This window comes from Caloenas nicobarica, chromosome 5 (genome assembly GCF_036013445.1).
Source record: "Caloenas nicobarica isolate bCalNic1 chromosome 5, bCalNic1.hap1, whole genome shotgun sequence".
Taxonomy (NCBI): domain Eukaryota; kingdom Metazoa; phylum Chordata; class Aves; order Columbiformes; family Columbidae; genus Caloenas; species Caloenas nicobarica.
The window spans coordinates 36,564,649-36,589,634 of NC_088249.1; the positions used below are offsets into that span (position 1 = coordinate 36,564,649).

General features: G+C 39.6%; 1 protein-coding gene across 2 annotated transcripts; it reads left to right on the forward strand.

Annotated features, from left to right (window-relative positions):
* Nucleotides 1–175: 175 nt before the first annotated feature.
* Nucleotides 176–24,112, forward strand: SLC39A9 (solute carrier family 39 member 9). Of its 2 annotated transcripts, XM_065636796.1 has the most exons (8): nucleotides 176–352; nucleotides 625–742; nucleotides 6,051–6,159; nucleotides 12,149–12,340; nucleotides 14,628–14,696; nucleotides 15,851–15,936; nucleotides 17,758–17,892; nucleotides 19,724–24,112. In XM_065636796.1, exons 2-8 carry the CDS (start codon nucleotides 647–649, stop codon nucleotides 19,952–19,954), a joined length of 918 nt encoding a protein of 305 aa, XP_065492868.1. In that variant the 5' UTR covers nucleotides 176–352; nucleotides 625–646; the 3' UTR covers nucleotides 19,955–24,112. The 2 variants fall into 2 exon arrangements, with proteins under 2 accessions (XP_065492868.1, XP_065492866.1); XM_065636794.1 differs by lacking the exon at nucleotides 625–742 and having other exon boundaries at nucleotides 336–352.
* Nucleotides 24,113–24,986: the final 874 nt, after the last annotated feature.

The window sequence follows — 24,986 nt, forward strand, 5'->3', positions numbered from 1 at the left end:
AGGGAGCCGTCTCTTCCCGCCGCGGCTCGCGCGAGGCGCTGGGCGGCCGCGGCGTCGCCCGCCATCTTGAAGTCGGGAACGGCGTGGAGCAACGTGAGCGAGGGCGGGACGTGCCCCGGAAGGGGAAGCGCTGGGTCTGGGGCTGCCACTTGGCCTGCGAGGCAGCGGTGGGGCGGTGGGTGAGGGGCGCTGCGGTGCGCGCCGTCCCGCAGGTTCCCTGCGCCTTCTCCCCACGGACGCGGCCCGCATCAGGCCGCCCCTCCGCGAGGAGCCGCCTCGGCGCCCGCCGCTCCCCGCCCGCCTGCCTCCCCCTGCGGGCAGCGGGGCGTAGGGGAAGGTGCCGCTGCCTCAGGTGAGGGCCGGGCCTGCCCGGGGCCGGGCCGCTCCCTCCCTCCCTTCAGCCGCGCAGGTGTCGCCGCGCCGGGGCTCCCTGCCCGTGCTCCCTGCCCGCCCCTGCAGCGGTGCCGGGCGGCCCCGGCGGGAGCCCGGCCGCTGGGGGCCGAGCCGGCCGGAGCCGCCGGGCAAGACAGACATGGCTGAAAGCCTCTCCTGGGAGCTCGGTGTCTGCACGGGATAAGGCGTGCGGGGCGAGGTGGAAAAGTTGCTGTTGAATTTCACTTTAAGGGACCGGAGGGAAAGCAGCGAAATGGATGACTTCCGCTCCATCTGCCTGCTGTCGCTGGCCATGCTGGTCGCCTGCTATGTGGCAGGAATTATCCCCTTGGCAGTTAATTTTTCCGAGGTAAGACAGCTTTGTCAAATTGCCAAACCGCTCGTTGGTTGCCAAGGGGGAACAGCAGAAACTGGATGGAGAGATCAACCAGGAGGGGTTAGTGCAGTCCCCTTCCAAGTGTGGCAGTGCTGTTAGGGGTGATGTTGTAACTTTATAAGGCTTTTAAGGAACTCTCATTCAAAAGTGCAGTGTAAAATTATGCTTGTTCCACAGTGTGTATAAAAGCCATTTAAGTGGGCCAAATTTGATCGAAGCATCTTGGCTACAGATGAAGCAAAGTAGCAGCATGTAGTGGAAGGGCATTATAGCAGCTGGACATAGTTATTCTTAGACGTGTCAGAAACTTCTGATGTCAGAGATTAACTTCTATTAAGTGTCTAAACTTCTGTTATGCCTCAAGTTAGGGTTTCTAAAAACAATTTGGAGAACATTGTCAGAAAACCTAGTTTTGGTTCACAATTTTGTTCACAACTCATGCTGCTGAAAAGTTAAACTCTGGCTCTTTGATGACAGCACAACTTCAAGTCGTGCTTCTATCCTATGGAACACAAGGCACTCTTTTGGAAAAATATCTTGGATACGCAAGGTGTTTTTAAAGGAAAGGGAGACTTTTATGGGTTGAATGAGTTTCCAAGTGGTACAGGAGTTCAAAAGTGAATGTATTTGGGTGCTTCCAAGAGATGATTTTTGAGGAAATTATGATTGTTACAGGCTCTGACAGTCTCCTAATATCCTCTAATACCTGAGGGGTTTTTTATCTTTCTAAGTGATAATTGTTGTATACAGATGTGGTGTAGTGAGAGTTTAGTTTCTCTGAGCTAGTAAGAGCTCTCTCAGGAAAGGTTTCCTGTTTTTGCTGGGACCAGTGCTGCTTTTGGAAAGTGGAGTTCTGGAAGAGAGATGTGACTTGTTCTTGCATCAAGTCAGAGCTGGTTGCCCCTGTCCTTTGGTCCCTTCATTACTAGGAGGCTTTGGGAGCAGCAGGCTCTGGACAGCGTGGAAAGAAAGGTGTTCATTTTGCTAAGAGTACAGTTCAGCTAAATGGGTTACAACATGAGAATATATTCTGAAGTCTTTACATAAACACGAGCATAGTTCTGTTTTGCCAGTGCTTTGTCTGATGCTTGGATGGTCCTTCACTTATATGACTTCGAGGCTGTTGCTTCCACTGTCTCACTCTTCAAAACTCACTTTTGCCCTGAAGACTACAAAGGATGTTCTTGCACATTTGCTGAGAACACTGCCTAGCCTGCTAATATTGTCTCTTTTGTTATTTAATTCTGCATTCCCTCATGTATGTGCTTGGTAGTTACCTGGTTTCTCTGACATTATATTGTGTTGTTTGAAGGTAGAGTTCTTGTTCTGTGTTTATGAGGCTTATTTATATAGTTGGATCAGGGGGCTCCTAAATCTTTTGGGGCTCCCAACAGCTGCAGGAATAGAGATCTGTTGTGGATCCAAAAGCATAGCAGTCTGCATAAGCAGTAATCACATATCTATTAGCCTTTTGTGTGTGCAGTATTTTACCAACGGTGCACAAATATGCAGTCAAGTTTATTGTGGTATCTTAAGCTCTTGGAAATTCTTGATTCAGTTTTACTCTTGTGTTAAACAGGATATTTTAAGGATACTCGTGCTATGCTGGTTTAAAAGGGGAGCTGAATCTCTCTGCAGATTATCTGCAAGTGCTAACTAATCCTGGAAGTGTCTAATTAGAAGTTAGAATTGTTTTGTTTAAAGTGATTGCTTGGGCCTGTGCAACATGGACATGTCAAACTGAAATGACTGAACTTTGCACTCTACGGTTTGCAAAAAGTTTCACGGAAGGCCTTAGTGAGGAAAAATGTCTCCTTCCACTAGCCACCTATAATGGTTAGAAAACAAAAATTAATGCCAGGTGCTGGAGAACAATAAAAATATTCATTAGCATTAATATGTGTTTCTCAGATGAGTTTTTTTGTCATGGAACATATTGGTTGTGTTCTGATTTCATGCTGGTTTCTATTCTTTTGATTAGATTTGGACATTCTTGAAAGTATAAAATTTCAGCAAAGCCAGGTGTGACTAAACATTGGTGGTGAAAAGTTACAGACTGAACAGAGCTTCACTTTTTTTCTATGTGCAGATGTACCCTTTCAGTTTAATCCTAATTGACAGTACTCTGTTGGGCTGGAAACAACGCTGTACCAGCTCTTGAGACTATCTCTTAAGTTGCAGCCTAGATGCAAAAAAACCCCAAAAAAACCCCAAAAACCAAAACAAAACCCCCAAACATTTAAAAAAACCCCAGAGTTCTAGCAGTTTGAGTCTTGTGCTGGTGTAATAGAGGTGGGCAGTGTTGACTGGGGTGGGATGGCTTGCTGCTGGAAGTAGGTGTGAGCTTTTAGATAGGTCCAAGTAAGACCTTCAGTGCCGTGCAGATTTAAACCAAACACTGAACAGTGGAACGGCTTGCTCATTTAATGAATTTAAGATTTTTTTCCCCATGCATTTTTTTTTTAGCACTATTTAGTGCGTTGCTTGTGTTTTTAACAAGAGAGGCACAATTGTGTTCATAACTGAAATGATGTGATTTCTTGGATAAAATAGATGACTTTTGCCTGTCTGGGTAGGCTGCAATTATCAGATTGCTATATTCACTGTGTCTACATATTTCGTACTGAAAAGGAGTTGGAGACTTCTTTTGAAACAGTAACTTGTTAGTGTGTATTATTTTCATGGATCTTTCAAATTCACAGTTGCCCAAATGAAAGCAAGCAGTACTCTGTATTTGCAGTTGTAATAAAACAGTATTACTGCTGACACTTTTTCCCCTGTATGTAAAAGATATTATAGTGCTGCATTGTAAAAATAATCTTGGTTTTCGATGTTAAGGTACTGTATTTTTGCAAGATGACTTTATGAGCAATAGGTGTTGAAGATTATCTTTTCATGTAGCCCGCCACTGTATAACAATTTACCAAGGACAATTGTAACAGACGCCAGTGTACAGTGCATGTTTTTTGGAAACTTTGCAGGTGTTTTCATCTCTTGCATATTACTGTTTGATTTTTCCCAAGTAATGCTGTAATTGTTTCCATCTGGTCACATTTGGCTTGCTTCAGAAACCTAGTTCTGCATCTCTCTAGAGCTTCCTATTCTGTACAAGTGTTGCCTATTTTGGTGAGATTAAACGCTGTGGTACACAAAGGTCACCGTGGTACATAAAGGAGAACAGGCACGTGACAAGTGGTTTCCCATTAGTCAAATGCTGACCTCTGTCTCCAGGTCCTCAGTAGTTAACACTGTTATTTTGGTAGCACCCAGGCATCTCATTGTGCACAGAAGATGATGATGATGGTTTTGCCACAAAATGTGTGCTACACCCTTGTTACGAGGATCTGAACTCCCATGGTTGCTACGTGTGATATGATAAGGGGTTTTATGGAAATGATGAGAAACCACCTCTGCAAGTTGATATATGTTAGACTCGGTTAAATGTTTATATAACTGGATTTTCAGTACATGGCTTTCACTTCAGCCTGTTGGTGTTGTAGTCATGGAAGCAAAAAGTAATAGTAAGCTGTTCTTATATGAGTAAAACACAGTTCAGTTTGGGAGGGGTGATCTCTCTAAGCTTTTGCCCTAAATGAGGGTATAACTAGAAAGATAACCCTTACTGATAATAGCAAGTACTTATAAGCTCTTTGTGTGTGGTTTTTAATCTTGTTATAGAAATTCTTCCTGGAATATGGACTAAACTATTTTTCTTTACTACAAAAACATAAAGTTGATGTATTATTGTTAGGGTTTAATTGCAAATCTATTTTAGAACCTGCCTTTGCAGAGGGAAAGGGGATTGTTGTTGTCTGTACTTACCTGGAGAGTGGAATACCATTTTATATTGCCCTAAATGCATTTACAGTCTTTAACTCCTTTTAAAATGCTACTGGAAGGCTTAGAAATGGTTGTAAAACCAATAAGGACTGGTCTGCATTTATGCATCTCCCATTCGGATCAAAAAGAAAAAAAAGAATGACATGAAATGTGTATTAGCACCATTATTAGTTTGACAGATGCAGTTATCTCATTCAAACTTTCATTTGAGTAAGCCTTTTAAAATTATTTTTTATAATTCTGCTTTTGGACCTATTTTGGGAAGTCAGTCCTTTCTACCGTATTTTGTAGCCACCTGACAGTCTGCAAATGCTATGATAACTAGTTCTAAAACTTCATCTGGCACCTTAGTTGTTTTTGCTTTTGTTTTGTTTTTGTTTTTTTTTTTTTTAAATACATGGAACACATCATCAGATCTTTCAAGTACAATTGCAGTATCTTACTCTTGTGTTACTTTTTTATCCATGGTTTTATGTTTTTAAAGAAGGTCTGTTCTTCAATGATACCCTATTAAACAGAAGGCCATTAAAGGAGAGCAGTTTTAAGGACAGGCTTCTGCACAAGAGTGATGACTGGTTTAGAGACTGAAATATATTAATAGTTCATCTATCATGTAACTGCCTTATAAAAACTTCATTTCTTCCATCTCTCTAAACTATAGGCAAAAGCAGAGCGCCTGCTGCTTTTTTCTCTCTCTAAAATATTCAGTTTCTGTAGTTTTAGAATTTTTCCTAGCCCTTTTCCATATTATAGCTGCCTTAACAGTTTATACTCATACTTGACTAATGTACTTCTGGCTGTAGTTGCATTTGCATTATTGGTTCTCTTGTCTTTCTGTATTTGCTTTGGTAATTTAGTTTTCTTGCTTGTATTTTCTTTTATTATTTAGATTGACTTTTTTTGGGAACAGGCAATTTACCTTGTGCTGTGCCATACCTAGCAGAGGTTTTTGGGAACTTTCATTTTTAAGTATCGTTCGTAGTAGGAAGGATGTCTTTGAAAACAAACTCAGAATGAGGATAAAACGTAGAGTTGCAGACATGCTTTTAAACTCAGGCTCTTTTAATCTTTCTTTGTCTCTGCAGGCCTTATGGTTTGAAGGCCTAGAGGGTGAATTAGACCCCAGTAATCATTAGTGCCAAATATAGCAATTGCTGCTATTTTCAAGTATGCTATGTTTCATTTCTTTGTCTGATGTTAAGAGTCAAATGGGTCATCTTTAACTTTCATTTCCTCCTTCAGTTGATTGCATCAGACACTGGATACGTTCACTTTTCAGAAAGTTAATCATTAGAAATACAGGACTATGCAACTGGGGCCCTTGAATAGAAACCAGCAAGAGGTTTTACAGGACATTCTCCCTTCCTCCTGTGTTGATGCGGGAGAGTAAAGAAAGTATTTTCATTCTTAAGGATGATCCTTGCTTTGTGCTTTGTTGCAGGAGAGATTAAAGTTGGTGACTGTTCTGGGCGCTGGGCTGCTGTGTGGAACTGCCTTGGCTGTCATTGTGCCAGAAGGAGTACATGCACTTTATGAAGACATTTTGGAGGGTAAGAACCAAACCTATGTCTGTAGGTGGCCTCGTTCAAGATAACTTAGGTCATGGTGTTATGATCTACTGGGGCTTGTTTCTAGGGCTTTTAACATGAGATTGGGGGGCGAGTTTCACAGCAGCATGACACAAAGCTGGCATAGGATCACAAAACTGCCATAGGCATGATATTGTATGTTTATGGTGATTTGACAGAGAAATGTGATCAGGCTGTGGATCATATGACTCTTGCTGAGTGATCCGGTCATTTGTGGGTCCAGGTACTGTTCACGGAACCACAGCCTTTTATGCCAGGTCATCTGTGGCATTCCTTATTCTGCAGAGAGTTAAAACTTACACCTCCTTTGAAGTTGCAGTGAAAGTTAAGGGTGCCTTTGGCAGACAATGAAATTGTAGGCTATTTGCTCTTGCTTTTTGTAGTTTAGATTAGTTCTCATTAAAGCAATTGCAGGAAGTGTTTTATAGATCTATATGCACTTGCATCAGAATAATTTCCTCATTTGAAGCTGAAGAGCATCTTGGAATTAAGTTACCTTAATATACTTGGCTGAAAATTACGGTTCTATGGGGCTAATTTGCAGAGTAGGGGGCATTTCTTTCTTGGGTGGTAGTGTCCATTACACATAGATATCTGTGCGTGGTTCCAAGTTCAAGCATCCACAGTTCTAGTCTGGTGTCACCAGTCTTCAAAGCCTCATAGCCCCTAATGAATAGCTCAAAGCTAACACTGATTGTATGTCTTGTAGGGACATGAGTGTGGGGAATATCTTATTCCCAAAAGTCTTAGTAAAACTCAGTGTGAGGTTATGATGTTATTTTAAATAGTCAGGGCTCATTACCTCTGTTTGGAGTGCACTTTAAATCTTGCTTTAGCTTGGAGTCTGGTGCTATTACATTACCATTGCATGTATGAGATTTTTCCGGTATTGTCAGAATCAGAAATTTGTCTGAAGGTAAACAGCAACAACTTAGCGGTCACAGGAGAGAGGACTATAAAGTTGAAGCTGTAGAAAACTTTGCAAGTGTCTACCATTGTTACTAATCTGAGATTGAGAGATAATTGTAATACTCTTCTTTTCTTGTGCTACCTTTTTTTTTTCTTGTTTCTACACTGGTTTATATTTCTTTTTAGTAACATGCTTTAATTTTTACTGTTTCAGTTTCTACTAAATTTATGTTGTGGAGCTTAGATTTAAAGTAAACAGAAGATAATAAATAAAATCATCTTTATCAGAAGTGAAAGAACTTCTGATTATGCTTTTATACTGTACTGTAATTAGTGCACTCTAATGCAGGGTGTCTCTAATGAGCTGTAGTTGTGGGTTTGCTCTCCATTCAATTTTAATTCTAAGTAGACTAAATTTTTCTTGTAATGATATGGCTAGCAGTAAATACAATTGCTGTGAAGGTTTGTGGTTTTTTTTCACTAAGTGGGGCATACTGTTCATGTATGAAATCTACAGCCTGCTGTTTAGAGCCATATGCTATATAACTTAGTTTAGTATGTGGAGAAAAAAGGCACTTCCCATTACTGCAGTAGTAATACCGGAAGTATTTACATAGGAAAAAATAATTTGTTGTGTGAATGAATTCACACTCAATTCCTAACTCAGAGCATCATGACTAAAGATACTCTATCTGTAAAGATTTTTTTTTTTTTTTTGTATTGCAGAGGGGCAAAATTCATGGCTATTATAGATTAAATACAAAAAAATATTTCTAATAGTTAGGATATTCAAAGTTAAACTTAAGATTCTGAGAATTCAACAGCTTTCAGTAAATTTTCTTTATAGCTTCATCCATGTATGTAATTAAACCTAGAAACGTGCCTAACGGAATGTTGAAGTGTATTCATAAAACTGGAAAAAAAAAAAGTGAAGGGGAGAGAGGTGTCTGCATTTGTCCAGTTTAACTCAGAGACTGGTTGCTGGTTATCAACACAAGTGTTTGTCATTGATGCAAAATAATTTACTATTACTTCTGTATTTTCTCACAGGCCACAGAATAAATAATTTCTAATTTTTGAGCTTGTAGGGTGAGAGCAATTAGTATATCAGGATACAGATTATTATTTGACCATAAACCTATGTGTATGTAGTGAAACCTTGATTTGAGTATTACCAGCAAATAAAATTCCTTTGGCAACTTCAGTCCTTTGTTTTAACGGGCAAAACTGCGTAACCGCTGTCAGAAAGATTGCCCTAGGTTACCCACTATGTTTTATGGCTTGAAGTGATCTGAAGCAGTTAAATTTTTAATGTAGGTGGCAACAATTTTGTGTGGTGTAAAATTATTTTATTAATTGATCTTGTTCAGCAATGATATGCTTGCAAAATCTTTCAAGGGCCACTAAAGCTATTCTGATGTGCTTTGTCTGTAGTGATGGCGTTGTGCCAACATTTTGCACAGTGGAATGGCTGCACAGTTGTGTCTCATCCACAAAGGTGTGTGAATACTCCAGCAAGAGATGATGTGCTAGAGTAAGTCAAGCTTTTGCTGTTAATGTCTAAAACTTCTGAAGAGTAGTTGCCAACCAAAAGACCTCCCCAAAATGATGAAAGTTTTACTTTTGTCACTTAAGCCACAGATATTGGGAAAGCCCTAGTGTATGATATGCTCTGTTTTGTGTGTCGCCATTCTTTTTTTTAAGTTAGGTGCGTGAAAGTTGCACTGTCACTCACTTTTTAAAAAAAATTATTTAGAATGAACTTCAAGAATGCAGGGTTGAAACAGGAGCAATAGTGTGTGTTGAATTGTAATTATTATAATCAATTTAGGCTTTAATATCCTTATCTGATTCAAGCAGAACAAATCAGCTGTTCCAAAATAAGAAAGTTTTCCAGTGCTAAATGACTCCTCCAAAAGCCTAGTTCGTTCTCATACTGAGAAAACATTCCTTGCTGTTAGACCAATGAAATAATCTAGTAAATACCCTAGTTTCTTTTATGTGCTATACACTAGTCCTCTTACCATTAAATGTGATTAAAAAATAAATCGGTAACGTTTCTAGTAAAGATTTTTTTGAATTTCTGGTGGAAACTTCTTGCCTAATCAATGTTGTTTCTATGCAATATTGTCATCAAAGCATTGCTGTCCTGTGAAATAGCAAGAAATACAAAATGAAACCAGGAGGGGTTTGCACATGTTATTGTTTTCAAGTCACTTTGGAAGAAGTCTTTCAGAAAAGAGAGAGTTCATCTGATGGATAAGGTCGAGTAGGTCATTCCAAACTTCAGGAAGAATTAAAAGGGATAGATAGGAACAAGTGATTAATACATAAGACTGTTGTTTTTACACCCTCCCATCAGGTATTTATATACATTTGGAAGATTCCTCTGAGCCTTCTCTTCTCCAGGCTGAACAGTCCCAGCTCTCAGCCTTTCCTTATAGGAGAGATACTCCAGTCCCATAGTCATCTCTGTGCCCTTCCAGTATGTCCGTGTGTGTCTCGTAATGGGGTGGCTAGAACTAGACCCAGTGCTCCAGGTGTGGCCTCACCAGTGCTGAGTACAGTACAAGGATCGCTGCCCTTGACTTGCTGGCAGTGCTCTTCTGAGCATAGCACAGGGCTTGCATGGCGCTTTTTTTTTCTCCACAGGGCACACTGCTGGCTCTTAGAATCATAGCAGCATTTTGGTTGGAAAAGACTTTTCAGATCATGGTAAACTTTGTGTCCACAAGGACCGTGAGGTCCTCTTCTGCAAAGCTGCTTTTCTGATTGTTGGCCTCCAGTGTACCGGTATCTTGAGTTATTCCTCCCCAGGTGCAGATCTTAAAATCAAGTCAGATCTTAAGAGAAAATATAGTTCCTGATTAAGCATTTGAATATAACAGAGTCCTCTTCATGTTCTTAGGTTATGTTGTAGTGTTAAGTGTTGCTTTGTGAGGAAGTGAAAATTAGTGTGTCGCTTCTTTATATCGGACTGTGATTCCTATTTTCTCTAGGGCACTGGGGCTTTGCAAATGGGTTCTGTTTTTTTATTTGTTATTCAAAAAAAATTTATCTTGAGTTCCCATGTTCCAACAGGAAGGTTGCTTGTACAAGTAACTGTGTTCTCTAAGCGTAGGGGAGGGACAGGAGATTTTACAAAAATAATTACAATTAGAGATCGTGATACCGTCATTGGGTCTAGCACAGAAGCATAGAAGAAGCAGCATTTTAGTAGAACTTTAAAGAGATTTGCTGATGTTAACTGAAGCTGCCAAATGTGGTGGTAAGCATTGACCGTGTTCCGGAATAGAGGCAATGTGTACTGGATCGTAGGTAGTTCAGGGCCTTGGAGTATAGCATGCAACTTAAATATCTGGCTTGGCTTGAGGTAGGAGATGTGGAAGTAGATTTACTGTGTCTGTTCTCCCACTGGAAACATGTGAGTAATACTGTGTGTAAAGCACCTTACCTGCTGTGCAAGTACAACTGTTTATAATAACAAATACGCCAAGGAGCATTAAATGCCTCTTTTGCATCACCCAAAAGGGTTTTCTAGCCTGATGTCTTGTCTCTGCCAGAGGCCATAAAGGGAAATAGAAAAAAAAAATAGTATCTTATTCAGGTGAGCACAGAGTCTGAAGCCAAGAGATCAGATGTTTACTGTGCTCTATATGGTAGCTGGGAACTTAATTCAAAATTCCCTATTCCTGATCTTTGCTTGTACCTTTCTAACAGTATTTCTGTATGCTGTTGGGAGAAGAAGGCTTAGAGGTGAGTCTTCGCTAATATCAACTGGAAACAATACCTAGAATTTTGCTAAAAAATAGCTCTATTAAATCTCTTCCACATAAATGTACTAAGGCAACTCTTGCCAGTCTTTGGCCAATACTGAAAAAGTTTTGTCCTTTTGGACACTGTTCTCCGTGTCAGATGGTATTGCAGAAGCAGTAATTTCCTGTGGTCATGAGCAAGGTTGGAGGATCTCATGGATCGATTTAGGGAGCTACTAGGCTGAAGACTACTGGAAGTGTTAAATACATGTGCTGGAAAAGCCTTCTTTCTCGTCAAGCCTGTGTAAATTCAAAGCGAGACTGATGTAATTTCTGTTGAAATGGGTGGGAATTTTGTATGTGGTGAGTATTTGCTTGTGGTGAAGATAAATGGCAACCTGTAAAAGTTGGTAAAGTTATTACATCTTTGGTTTCTAAAAGTCATTGTAGGTAGACACATTTATCACTTACTAACCTATGAAATATTTGAAAATGTTTCTAAGTTATGAACTGTGGAGCAAATAAAGCATTTTATACTATGGAAACTTAACTAAAAACCCATCCAGCCGTCTTCCTTCTTCTTGCAGTTTTAGAGTCATTCCAAGTTCACCTAGTTTCAGGGTAGCTCAGTGAGACAAAGTAAAAGTTTTGGGGTAGTTATGGAATTAAAGCTTGTGTAAGGAAAAGGAACAACCACACAACATTCAACCACCGGGCTTGGACTTTGGGTTTCTAGGATGGTACTGACATTTGTAGGGCTGTGTGCTGACTTGACTGTTGTTCTAGTCTTTATCAATGGAATGTATCAATTCTATCTTGTTTAACTAGACACTGATGCTTTGAGATATAAAGTTCATCTTCTTAGAGATTAAATTAGATCTCTTAGTAAATGGAACCTATTTGATCTCATCCTGTATTTTCTCATTTAAATGAAGATTATGACTTAACTGCTTGACAGTATCTCTGAATACTGACAAAACTGGCAACTTAAATTAAAAAAGGAATTATTCAGCAATTTTAATCAATCAAATTGTTTTTAAAATGCAGCATTTAAACAAAGTAGCGTGGCTTATCAAGTATTAATGCTTTCTTTGTTTTTCCATGCTGAAGATGTATGGGGAGAGGCCAACCAGACAAATGCATGCTTCCCTAAGTAAATGGTCTAAGACTGATCTTAGACCTGTGTTGTCTAGAGAAAGCGTGAGGAATACCTTCAGCAAAGGAGGAGAAAAGTGACCATGCCACGTTCAGTCCCGTCTCCTAATCCATTTGCTTGCCTGCCACAGGGAAGCATCACCCAGCGAGTGAGATGCAGCGTGTGATTGAGTCTGAGAAGGCAGTGGAAATCCCAGCTGTACATGAGTATGGCCATGACCATTCCAGGTTGCACGCCTACATCGGTGTGTCCCTTGTCCTCGGCTTTGTCTTCATGCTGTTGGTGGATCAGATTGGCAGCTCTCATGTGCACTCTACAGATGGTAAGTAAAGACTCACTTAAATTGGACTTGCTAATTTGTTTTAATTAACACGTTGGAATTTTTTTGAAGGCTACTGAGACTTAATTTTACCTAGTCATGTGCAGAGTTTCCGTAGGTGCTTTACAAACTTAAGCGAGGTCTGTGCGAAATATTCTTGCTGGAAATTTGTCTTGGAATTCAGCATATTTTAAGAGCTTGCTTCTCTAACATGAAATCACTGTACAAGCACGTATGGTGGAGGGGGGGAGGGTGACTTGACACCTGAGTTATTGTCTGTTTTACAGTATCACCCATAGGGGATTTCTTTGGCTTTCCAAAAAACTTCAGGTTAGTCTTGTCTTTGTTTACTTTTCCTACTTAATTGTCATAGATGTAGGTACCTTTTTGTTCTTTGCAAATTTTATCTTAAGTAGGGCTGCAGAAATGACTAGATGTAAGCTCTGGTCCTTTACTGTAACTGCACGGTTGAATTCCCACACTGGCCTCGAGCCTCACTTTCTTCAAATACTTCCTGCTTAGTCCAAAAACTTCATTGCAAGACTCTCAAAATGCCTACAGTTGCTTTGTTTCCTGCTTGTGGCAGGCCCTCAAAAGTTAAGGAATCGATCTTGAAAACAGAGTAAAACACACACACAATGGGGATGTGTTCTGGGTGGATCCTTGGCAGTGCACAGGTGCGGCTGCTCAGATGCTTGTGTGGAGGGACAGATGGGAGGCTGGTGCACGGGCTGTGTCACCTTTGTGCTCCTGGAGAAGAAATGAAGGCACAGCTGTGGCCAGCTGATTTTCAGAGCTTTTCAAAGGAAACAAAGGCAGTGAGGATGACAAGGGGATGCAGGCAAACAACATTCAGGAAAATCCTTGTTTTGTAGGGGTTATGACCCTTTCATGTGTCTCTCGTCAGAGCAAATACCAGGAGAAAATTGGTTATGATCTGCATTACATACGCACACTACAAAATAGGATATTAAATAAAGTTTTATCTAGTCTGTACCTCTGTCACAGGAAATGTAGGAGTGTTTTTTGTAACATTTTTAAAGCTACTGAAGAAAAACATTTTTCTTCTTTGAACGAATATCTGGTAGTTTTGTTATCTCCCAAGTGGCTAGATTTTACTTTTGTCTAAACTAGCAAAATTCTGTAGACCAGAATGGAGGCATGAAATTAAATGTGAACTCTCTCTTTGAACAATTTTAGTTCTGGTCAATTCAAAACAAATTTAAAGGAAATATTATTTGTGAATTTCTCCTATTTGACACGAGTATACTATCGCAGTCATCCAAATGCAGCTCATGCAATTGCTCAAATAGGCTCCCCTTGATTCAGAAGATCAATCTGACCAGAGAGAATACATCAGTTTTTAACCAGCTTACTTCGCTGACCTGATTCACTGGGCAACTATATGGGTGCCTGGGCATGAAGAGAGGGACTGGAGAGCAGGGAGACAGGCAGGAGGAAAGGAACAGGACTGGACTTTCTGTATTGGTGGCCCTGGGTAAGTGTACTTACAGTCACCTTACTGATCACAGGTATAACTAAACAGCTGTTCAACTGTTTGGAATTAAACAGTTGAGTAATAACATGTTTGTCTGCTTGTGTAGGACTTATCTCCCTGTCCTTTGCTGTGATTCTGAGTAACAGTTTCACTGGTGGTTGTTGCCCTGTTGAGCTGTATGGTGAACAAACCTGCAAATGTCCTCGAAGGGGCAGTCAAAACACTGGATCTCAGGCAGCACTGGCTGCATTTCTCTTCTGTAGTGCATAATGTTGGAGGGGAATCTTTATTACTGCTGCCATTATGAGTAGAATTTATTGCTTACTGAGTGTTACCAGAGAATCAGTGCAATAGAGACTACCTCAGACTGTCACCTGAAGGAGAATGCCAACATTGGGCTATGTGGGGAAAAATAATCTTGACTTTTGGAGTAGCTCTGGATTCTGGGGATGCAAAACTAACTTTTTCTTCCCTTTGGTGGCATAGAACTTTAACATTTGGTTTCAAGAGGTTAAGAGAAACGACTGCTTCTGCCTGTATCAATGATCCTGTAAATTGCAAAGAATTGTGATTCTGCCACTTGTAGGTTGGCAGAACTTTAGGTGATTTGAAGGTGTTGGGTATCAGACTACTTTAAAGTAAATCTAATGCAGAAATACGAAACCTAATAGTTTTTGAAGATAACTGCCTAAGCAGCTGGTAGAGACATGTGCAGTGATACTTAAACATTTTGTTCCAGCATAATTTATGCATTTGTTCTCTTTATCCTAAATTGACTCATGACTGTTTCAGATCCAGAAGCTGCAAGATCAGGCAACTCCAAAATCACCACAACACTGGGACTGGTAGTCCATGCTGCAGGTAATGTGGGACATATTGTTAGCACCTGACAAGGACTTCGGCTGCTGTGTGGCGCATCTTTAGATGTGATAGAAACACTTGCGCTTTTCTTGAAGGTGGCTTTTTATTAAAAACAAACAAACAAAAAGGCAGGATTGGGAGAACTAAGGATCTTCCCCAAAACCTACTGGGAAAACTTACTGCAGTGCTCAGAATATTTTGTGGAATTTTATTTGGGTACAGGATTTTCATTCCTTTATTCTCCCCATCTGAAAAGTTGTCTGATGCTCACTCTCTGCCTCTTTAATTCCTTTGCTGGCTGCTTTAGCTACTAAATTTTGCTACATGCTAACACGTTTCATAAGTAGTATGAAACACCTCTGGGTTTGCTTGTCAGTTGACTTTTTTTTAAAAAATATTAAGTTTTTTTAAAAAATACATTGTGGAAAAAAGGACGTTATAGGGTGGAGCACAAAGATTTGACTGAAGCACATTTGAGCTGATCTGCAAGGACTGAAAAAGTTATGCATGTGTTGCAGTCAGTCCATGTTCGTGTTGTAATTCTTCACTATATATGTGCGGTATGAATATGGTGCTTTTTAATCTCTCCTGGTGAAAGTTTTTGTCTAGGTAAGTCGTAAGATGTTGAACAGGAAGATATTTCTTCATTAAACAAAGTGTCTATACATTAGGATTAATATAATATCAATTTCCTATTTCATTTAGACAATATATTAATATTAAATGATAAAATTTGAAATTTGAAAATTCATTTACAGGGTAATAATTAAAACTTTCAATGCTTAGAAGCTAAAGCAGATTTTTTTAATTTAGACAAGGAAGCCACTTCTACTAAAGAAGGCTAAAATAAACTTGTTACCTGGTTCTAATTTGTCAAGAGTGTGTCAGTACTGAGTAGATTCTTAGTATGGTTTTTATGGTCTTGGAGAAATATGAGACAGCTCCTGTTGAGGGTTGTCTGAAATCCTGAAATTGGTGTGGCTGAAGAAACAAAGGGGAGTGAATCACATGTTGGGCTGGTATTGTTAATGGCATTTTCAGTAACACGACTTATCAAATCAACATGTTTTGTGCTTTCAGCCATTGAAGGGGGGTGGTGGGAAAGCTGAAACTGATGTGGAGGAATAATCCATGGTTTTGTACTCCTGTTTCAGCTGATGGTGTTGCATTGGGTGCAGCAGCTTCTACTTCTCAGACTAGTGTCCAGTTGATAGTGTTTGTTGCGATTATGTTGCACAAGGTAAGTCATCATCCAAAAAATCTTATTTTTCTTTAAAAGACTCTTAAAGCATACAGAAATTACTGAAGATCTTAAGTTTCCCTAGTGATGTAAACTGGAAACGTGTAACACCGTTGAAACGAACAGTTTAGCAGTATAGCTTCAATGGTGTGATGTGTGACAGAACAGCAGATGATGGATGCTAAGTCTGAATGGGGTACACATGACAGAGGATTTTGGCTGCCAACCTTGTTGCAGTGGTTGGGAGAAGTCTTTTAAAAGTAGGGAGAGAAGAAGGGTGAGAGGTTCATGAAGAAACATGGCAGCTTCACACCAACTTTTTCCAAAGCTAGTGTGGTGGTGTGGGACTTTTTTTTTTTTTGAAAAACAAAAATCCCCAAGATTCTTACTGCTATAAGAGATGTATTCAGAGAAGTTCTAGAGGGTGAAGCACAGAAGTATGTACTAGCATATTCAGGGATGAAAAGCAGTTTTATGGTGATTATAACAGCATTTTGGTTCTGTGATATATTAATAAAATAGGAAGGATATTTGTTATAAAGGGTTAGTCTTTTGAAACCACTTAATATCAAAGTACTAAATTACAACTTCTGGTTACCTCTGTTATTGTGGTAGCTTCAACATCAGTCATGTGCCATTTCTGCGGGAAAATATTTTAAATGTTTTTCTGATTATAACAAGCAAACAATAGGAAGATCTTTTTTCCTTAGTGTTTGTGCAAAGGTATCTATTAGATAAATGTGTGCAGATACATTGACTTACAGTAGCACATGCATATATTACCATAATTAGACAAACATTAATCCAAAATCTTGCTTTCATAATTGCATGTTCAAAATGTTAGGAAATCCAGATCTAGCATGTCTTTTTGCTGTGAATTTTAGTTTATGGCTATTACCAAGTGGAACTTGCTTTTTATTGTTCTTAATGTTCAAATTAACTGACTTCTGAAATTGTACGAATTTCTCCTGTGAAAGACTATAAAGAAATATTTGGTATTGAAAGAGAAATTTATTTCTTCTTTGGTGTCTTTCTTATTTTTCTGGTCTTCTGATACTGACTGATGCTCATCTTATCTTTTTTCCTTCACTCATGGTTTCCTCCTTCTAGGTTTAAAAAAAAAACCAGAAAGGATTCTGTGTATAGAAAATGCTCAATACATTTTACTTTATATCTTATCTTAAAAATGTCAGGGTGGACTGCTATTGTCTTTATGCAGGGGAAAATATAGTAAACTCCTTGAGTAGTGGAACAGCTATGACTAGTGGAGAAGAGACTGGATGCCAGCAGAGGGAGAAGGAAGTATTTTTTTGCTTCCCAGTGGGAACAGAAAGGAAACTGAATGATGAACTAATCAAAAAGCTTTTAAGTCTATGTTTATGTGAAGGCTGACAGTTATCTTTCTTTGGGAATTTTTCTCCCCTCCATGTTAATTGTAGAATTTTTCTGCTGTAGATAAAGAAACTGTCCCATCTAATGATGCATAGTAGTATCAGGACGAAAAAAGAAATTACATAAGTTAATGAAGACTTAGGGATTATACCAATGATTCATGTCAGAATGAACATTTTAGTATTTATAATGACTACACAAATATTTTTACTCTGATAGCCAGAACACGGGTTTCCATGAGGTACTGTTATTAAGGTAGGGCAGTCTGTGGAATTCTGTTGATTTGGGTTAACCGTAACATACTTGTACTCTCCTTGAATTTCTTCCGATTCAATGCATTTCAGTGTAGTATGTCATATTTCAACTTTATCTCAGATTTCAGGAGATTTTAGAAGGTATTGTATTACCAGTGAATATTGTTTTTTGCAGGCACCAGCTGCCTTTGGCCTGGTTTCCTTCCTGATGCACGCTGGGCTGGAACGGAATCGAATTAGAAAACACTTGCTGGTCTTTGCGTTGGCAGCACCTGTTATGTCCATGGTGACATACTTAGGGCTGAGCAAGGTAGGTCTGCAGTTTCGTTCTGCCCAAAATGTAGCTTAGTGGTGGATTTTGGGGTGAAGAATATCATAAGAGGTTCATGAAACATAATTCCAAGCTGCTTGAAAAAGTTAACAGAATGGAGATAAAAACAAAACCAAAACAAGCAAAGAAAAATCCCAACCAAAACAAACAAAAAACCACACCAAAACCAAATGGATAAAAAGATAACAATATGAATGTGTGAAACAAAAAATAACCGATGGTTTCCATCAGAACCAGTGATACAACTCCACTATAGAGTTTTGTATAGCTTTATTTAGAAGGTTGATTGCTGTCTTTTTTCTGCTGCTCTCCACTAAGAACTTAACAATTTACTCATATACCAGCTTTTATCTGATGACTGTATAACTGAGTAATTTTCAGTGTTGCTGCGTGTATTCTGATTTTAATATGCAGGTAGCAACTAATCTTTGCTAGTTTCCCGCACCAACCCAGAATCGGTCCTATGTGTTCAAAGTCCATTTCACACTGTGTCAGAAGTTGAATTCTCAGCAAGAACAACCTTACTTGCTTCTCATACTCCTTAAAGCATAGTCTTCTCTTGGGTCTATACAGCAAATGGCTACTACGCATAAGTGTATCATCTCTGTCCAAATTAAATGTTTCTGCTTCTCATAGCATTTCCTATGACACTCCTGTGTTTTGAACTGCTATGGGCCATGCTGGTGGCAGACTATGATGTTATTTTGTAAAGAATTTAACATGATCTCATGAAACTCGAAGTATGAGAGTAAAGATGAAGTAAATCACCTGGGCTAATCCCTTTACTTGCTGGAAAGGAGTTATATTTGATATTGAAGTACAGGAGACAGCAGAAAAGGTGGGGTTTGTAAATAGATATAAGAATGCTGTTTGAGCATTCTTTTGATGTAGACTCACATGAGTGAGATGTAGACTCACGAAGAGCTGGTTTTGCATTTTGCACTTCAGAAAGAACAGAGAATTGATAAGGCAGAAGGGCTGTCATGGTGGTTGCGTAGTTCCACAGCACAAGGTGTATCTCTGCTCTTTGGAAAAATAATCTGAGAGTATGCCAGAGAACTAACATCACACTTGAGTTGGAAATTGTTCAAGAAGTATTTTGAAGCTGATATGAGTGTGTTTGCATTTCATTACATTGAATGATGTGTAGAATAATATGATCTTAATCCTAGTATGCATGTGAAGAGGTGCTTAGTTTTGATCCAGAAGATGCATTTCCTTATGAAGTTTGCATGGAAATTCTGGAAAAGTTTTCCATGTTTACTTGTACATATGAATGAAATATTGAAAGAGTGATGATTTGGGACTTAAATCTAGCAAATCTTCTCTGACCAGCAGGCAACCAGATATTTAAAGGCTAACATCTACTTGTTTAGAAAAAGGAAAAAAAAGTCAGTCTTGAGTGTCCTTCCTAAAATTTGTTGCTTTGCAATCTGAATTTTATTTTGTTGCGAAGCACATTTTGTCGTTTTGCCATGTGGAAGTTGCTGTGACATGGTCAAACAAGATGCTTCTGCACAGACTGTGACTTTTCTTCTGTAAGGGTTCCTAGAAGTCAGAAGTGAACTAACTAGGATGAGATGTCTTTCTGCCCCTACGTCAACTTCAGAATGCCAGTTGTTGTGCATAAGGTGCAAAACACAAACCAACTCATTAAACGATTGTTATTGTGAGAGAACAAGAGTTGACGGAAATCCATCTATGTCTGGACATTTACAGATTTTTTTTTTTTTTTTTTTTTAGTATTGGTTTAAGGGTTTCTGCTTATTCTATTTTTTTGTCTTTTTTTTTTTTTTTCCCTCCATTTCAGAGCAGCAAAGAAGCCCTCTCAGAAGTCAATGCCACCGGAGTTGCTATGCTGTTTTCTGCTGGGACTTTTCTTTATGTTGCCACAGTTCATGTCCTCCCAGAAGTAGGAGGAATTGCTCATAGCCACAAACCTGAATCAACTGGAGGAAAAGGACTCAGTCGTCTGGAGGTGGCAGCCCTAGTACTAGGGTGCCTTATTCCTCTTGTTTTGTCCATTGGACACCATCACTAAATGCTCAAATTTCACGGTTCTCCTCCTCAATCTGACATGAACAGTAAATGTCAGCTGCTTCCTTTATCATTGTCTCTTACTCATCATCCATCCCATCCACTTTATGGAGTTCAGAGGGAACGTTGGTTGCAAAATGAGGAATACTGGGAAAGTTTTTAGTGTAGCAACATGTACTTTGGCAGCCGGACATAAATTCTGTGTAACTTTCTTTTCTGAAGACATTTGCTATTTTAATTGTTACTTCTGGCCCTATTCTCAGGGAAGATGGAATTTGGAGTTTAAGAAAGGTGAGTGGGGAAGAACCTAGCGACTCGTCATGGAATTGCAATCACCAAAGTATCCGGCAATTCAGCTTTCATAGCTGAGGGCAAAGACAAAGGATGGCTGCCTTGTGAGAGACTGAAGTCTTACTAATGAAGAAAGGGGCTCTCCCCCAGTCAGTTCTATGTTGTCCTGACAGTGCAACTGGTCCCTGTAATGTTTGTCACTAATTGTATTGCAAAAACGGTCTACACTTGGAACTCTGGACAACACTGCTCTTGTCACAGAAGTGTTGCTGTTAGGAAAGAGGTGAGGTAGACAAAGCATAGGATTAGAGTAGGAAATCAGCTGGTTAAGAAAGTGCAAATGAGTTTTGCAGTGTATTCCGTTATTTAAGACAAAGGATAGAAGCAAGGAGAATATTGTTTTGGTTGTTTGTATGCAATTGTTAATACATTTTGAAAAGGTGGTGTTCCTTGGGAGTTGGTCTTCATCCAAGTCAGTAAAACACAGGCACCAAAAATTTTAGCAGGAATTAAGTATTGGGTACTGTGATTACACTACTGCTACTGTTGAGAGAGAGATCCGTTGTGTCCTTTAAAATCGAGCAGTTCTGGGCTCTGAGGAGTAGAAATCTGATGGAGACAGCTGCACCAGAGAACTTCACTAGCTCATTTTCAGAAGTGAACTGCTGAAATCGGTGGGGGTGTGGGGTTTTTTTCATTAATTGAAAGTTATTAAGGCTAACAAAACTGATATTTAGTTAAATATATGCTGTAGATAGAGTACAAAGTGTTTCTAGAACAGTTCTAAACAAAAAACCCCAACAAACACAAAACCAAACTGGTTAGGCATTTTGCTTTTCCTTTGGGAATTGTGCATTCGCCTCTTACTGATAAGTGTTATTTTTGGTGAATCTGCTGGAGGACTCACTGCCAAGTGCTGATGTCTCTCACTGCAGAAGAGCGATGAAAGATCCCTCCCTTTCCAAGGCACAGCCTTCTCTTGTCAGGCACCATTTCTCTTATGCAAAACATATTGTATTCTAATAACTGTAGTGCATTGAAAAGTCAGGAATGCTTGATGTGCACAGACTGAACGTAAAATTCTTACTTTAGGGGAAAACTTTTTAATGCCGTACCCTTTTTAAGCTATACTCTGTCTGCACTTTTTAAATATAATATTGCCAAATATATTTTTCTTTTGATTTTTTGTTTGTTTGTTTGGATTTTTAAGGCTTGAAATATCTTCTTAACTGAAGTGCTTCTTGTTTCTATTTGAATGATTGTGTTTTGTTTTTCATGACACTTGTTACTTATACTACACAGGCGATCGTGCCTCTCAACTTCTTTACATTTCTGTCATTGTCCTGTTTGTCTACTAGTTTAACAACGAGTATGGCCTGGCTATTGGACTGGTGATTGCTTTGTCTGTTGGCTTTATAACAATACAGGTGTATCCCAAGACTGAACCTAGTACTGATCCCCAGGAGCGTTTGTTCATGTGTGTGTGTTTTACTATATAATAGGTGAATTTAAAAAAATCAGTGCAAAATTATTAGAAATCTTCTTTTCCCACAAGACAGTATTTTCAAATGTAGTTAGTGTTTTAGGCATAAACAAGCATTTTTGACATTAGACCTTCAAAAGTTAGTTCTGTTCTGAAAAGCCACTGCAAAATTGATGGCATGGATGAGGTCCTCTCTTGCACATTGTTCAACTTTTTTTTTTTTAACATACATATGCAACTACTAAGTTACCTGTTTAAAACATTTAGTGATACAGGTTGCTGACAGATGAGGATGATACACAGAGATGTTTACACCAGGGCTCCCAGCGTTTTTCCTGATTGCCCCCTAATTACTTTCTTCTTTGATAATCTCACTGCTTTACCTTGCTTAATCTTTCCACATAAATGAATTGTTACCCAAAACTGGAGAGTTCGCAGGGTCTGCAGCAGAAGCAGGAGATTGCTTAGTGCAGCATCAGATTGGTTACATTTTGTAAACCAGTCAGGTTTTTTCTTTAAACTGTCACCTGTCACTTGCTCGTCCACCCCACCTCCTCGGGCCAGCTGGCATCCAGACCATGTTCCACTGCAGCCTCGTGTGTAACAACTGCAGCAGTTTAGGGAGGTATTGAGGTCAGGTCCCATTTCACACATTTTGTTCCAGTGTTGGAGCGCGTGGATCGTACCTTCTCGTATGGATGGTTGTGCATTGATGAGGAGGTGGCAGCCAGCCTTGTCACTGCTGACAGAACCTCTGGCGTATTAATCCTGCGAGGTGCCACTGCTGAGAGGTCTTGTTGTCTTTCTGTCCCTCAGATCTGTTTGCAGTTTCTGAGGCAGCCACCAGAAAAGGTAATATTTGGTTTGTCGGTGCAGGAACTATAGATGCCAAGTTACAGCAGCAGGTGAGGGACTTTAAATAAAAACATTGGCAGCTTAAAATTGGCACCAAAATTCTGATAACGTGTACTTTTCATTTCGGCACTTGGTTAAGTGATAGAAGACTTCTGTGTTTTGGTTGTTTGGTTTGTTGTTTTTGTTGTTTTGGTTTTGTTTTCTCCTCTACCTGTTTAGAAGTAATGACAGCACTTTCTTTTGACTGCCTCTATTATCTCTGTGTTGAGCTATTATTTTCAATTCTGTAGCTGAAACTGCAGTGACTAAGAAAGCTCTTGGTTATGTGAGAAGGAGAGTATAAAATTATTTTCTTGAGGGAGAATATTTTAATGAGCTAAATAAAATGGTCCATTTTATAATATCTTCTTTTTTTAACCTGTCTCCCCATCCGTCACAGTAAATCCAAGCACTGCATGTAGTCAGGGCCATCTGGTATCATTTTCTACTCCTCAGGGGCCCCTGGTGCAAACAAATTCCTTGTGCTCTCTCTGTTAACAGTCATCTCTGCCTCTGTGTTCTCCTGTGAGGTAGGTGGCAGCAGGTCTAGCAGGTAATTAACCAAGTGCCAGGCACGTCCCCCTTTCCTTCTGTAAACCCCTCTAGGAAATCTATAATCTTCTCATCAGCTGTTCTTTCAGTTAATGATTTCTTAATTGGCAATAGGAATTGGACTAAACCCATTTCCATTGATCCCGGTGTGTTCAGGTACTTTCCTTACTGTTTAATTCTTTTATTGTTCCTTATATAAAGAAGGGAAATATTTTTTTTTTTCAACACCTGATGACAGCTGCGGAAGCTGCACTGACATAAACTTGAGGAGGGCAGAGCTGTCACACCAAGATAGGAATGTTTGATAGCTATGACCTGTCAGGTGGCCGGGTGTTAAACACAAACTCACTGTTGACTTCAATCCTCCTGGAAGTGGTTCTATGTCTGAAAGGCTCATGTTATCCAAGAGACCCAGGAAAACTACTGTGCTTATTCAGGAACTAGTTCAGTCTTCAAGGAGCTTTTAACAGTAGCAGATGTGTCTGTGTGGTATCAGCTCTGTGCAGAGTAAGAGAGATGCTGTGGGACCTAGGAAGAAGAGGAGGGCAATGTCTTTGTGTTCTTTTTGGTGTGGAAGGAGGAGGAGTGGTTGCGGGATGGTGAGAAAGTTTATGATGAATTTCAGATTCTTCATGATGAATTTCAGATTCCTGTTCACCTCAATCTTCTTTTAAAAATAAAAGAAATATATTTTTTTCTTACTGTCCTTTTATTACATCTCTTAGCAGCCTTGGCTTTCCAGGGAAAACATTGCGTGGTCATTGCTGTTTACCTGACTCTCATGTATGGAACTGTAATTTTGTCTCTTTTTTCCAAACCATTTGTACACAAAATCATTCCATGAATGGCTGCCTTATAATTTTTCCACTTAAATTGTGAATGGTTAAAACAATGTTGCTGTTTTCAATTTTGTTTTATTATATTAAATTTTTACTAGGTGCAGTGCTTTGGAGTTGTCTTGTCATTTACTGCATGGGGTTTTGTGACAGCTCTGACAAAGAGAAATGCCATTCTTAAATGGGATGCAAGCGGTGCAGACAGTACGTTTTATTTTCATATGTGTGTGCTGCTTTTCCTAGTGATGTCTGAGCACCTCCTGGAAACCTGAAGTGTGAAACCGCATGTTGGGAGGCAGTCTAGTGGGTCAATTTGGACATGGGTATGAATGAGTTTACAGGTGTAAATACAGAAAGGATTTGATGGCTCTGCTTGAGAGGGGTGTTTGACAACTGTCTCCCACAGAGTGTTTAGGAGCTGACATTGCCCTGAGGCTCTGTCTTCCCCACCTCACTCCCAGGGGCATCTCTGAAGCTTTACAAGGCAGACACTTCTTTGGAGGGCCTTGGCTTGGGATTGCTCCAGGCCACACTTAAAAGGCTGGAGGACACATTTGGGCTGAAGAAAATGGAGAGCACAGGATGGAGTGAAAGGAGTCTTGTCAGCCCCAAACCCTAATGCAAATATCAACTCCATTCTTTATGGAGGCTTTGTGACAAAGTAGCTTTTCTCATATATATATATGTGTGTGTGTGTGTGTATATATATATATGCCTTGGTGATTTGGATTAAAAGTCGACTTGAAATATGTTTGCAAACATGTGAAGAAAAGCCTAGCCTGCTTTTTGTTCTTGTGTTATGGGGAAAAAACGCTGATGAAATTTTTCTTGCCCCTGTTTTGTGGTTTGAATTTTTTTCCTACCATCTTTGTTGTTTTCAGGCACTGAGTTGCAGCTCAGCTTTCCTTGTGACTGCCCTGTGGTCCTACTGCTTGCATGTTTGCAGCTCTTCACTGTTGCTCTCTGTCTTCACAACTGGC

Excerpts from the sequence above, each read along its gene's own strand:
- SLC39A9 (XM_065636796.1), top strand. The coding sequence starts at position 647 with ATGGATGACTTCCGCTCCATCTGCCTGCTGTCGCTGGCCATGCTGGTC. Across the intron at positions 6,160-12,148 it reads TTATGAAGACATTTTGGAGG|GGAAGCATCACCCAGCGAGT; the intron begins GTAAGAACCAAA and ends TGCCTGCCACAG. Across the intron at positions 12,341-14,627 it reads TCATGTGCACTCTACAGATG|ATCCAGAAGCTGCAAGATCA; the intron begins GTAAGTAAAGAC and ends TGACTGTTTCAG.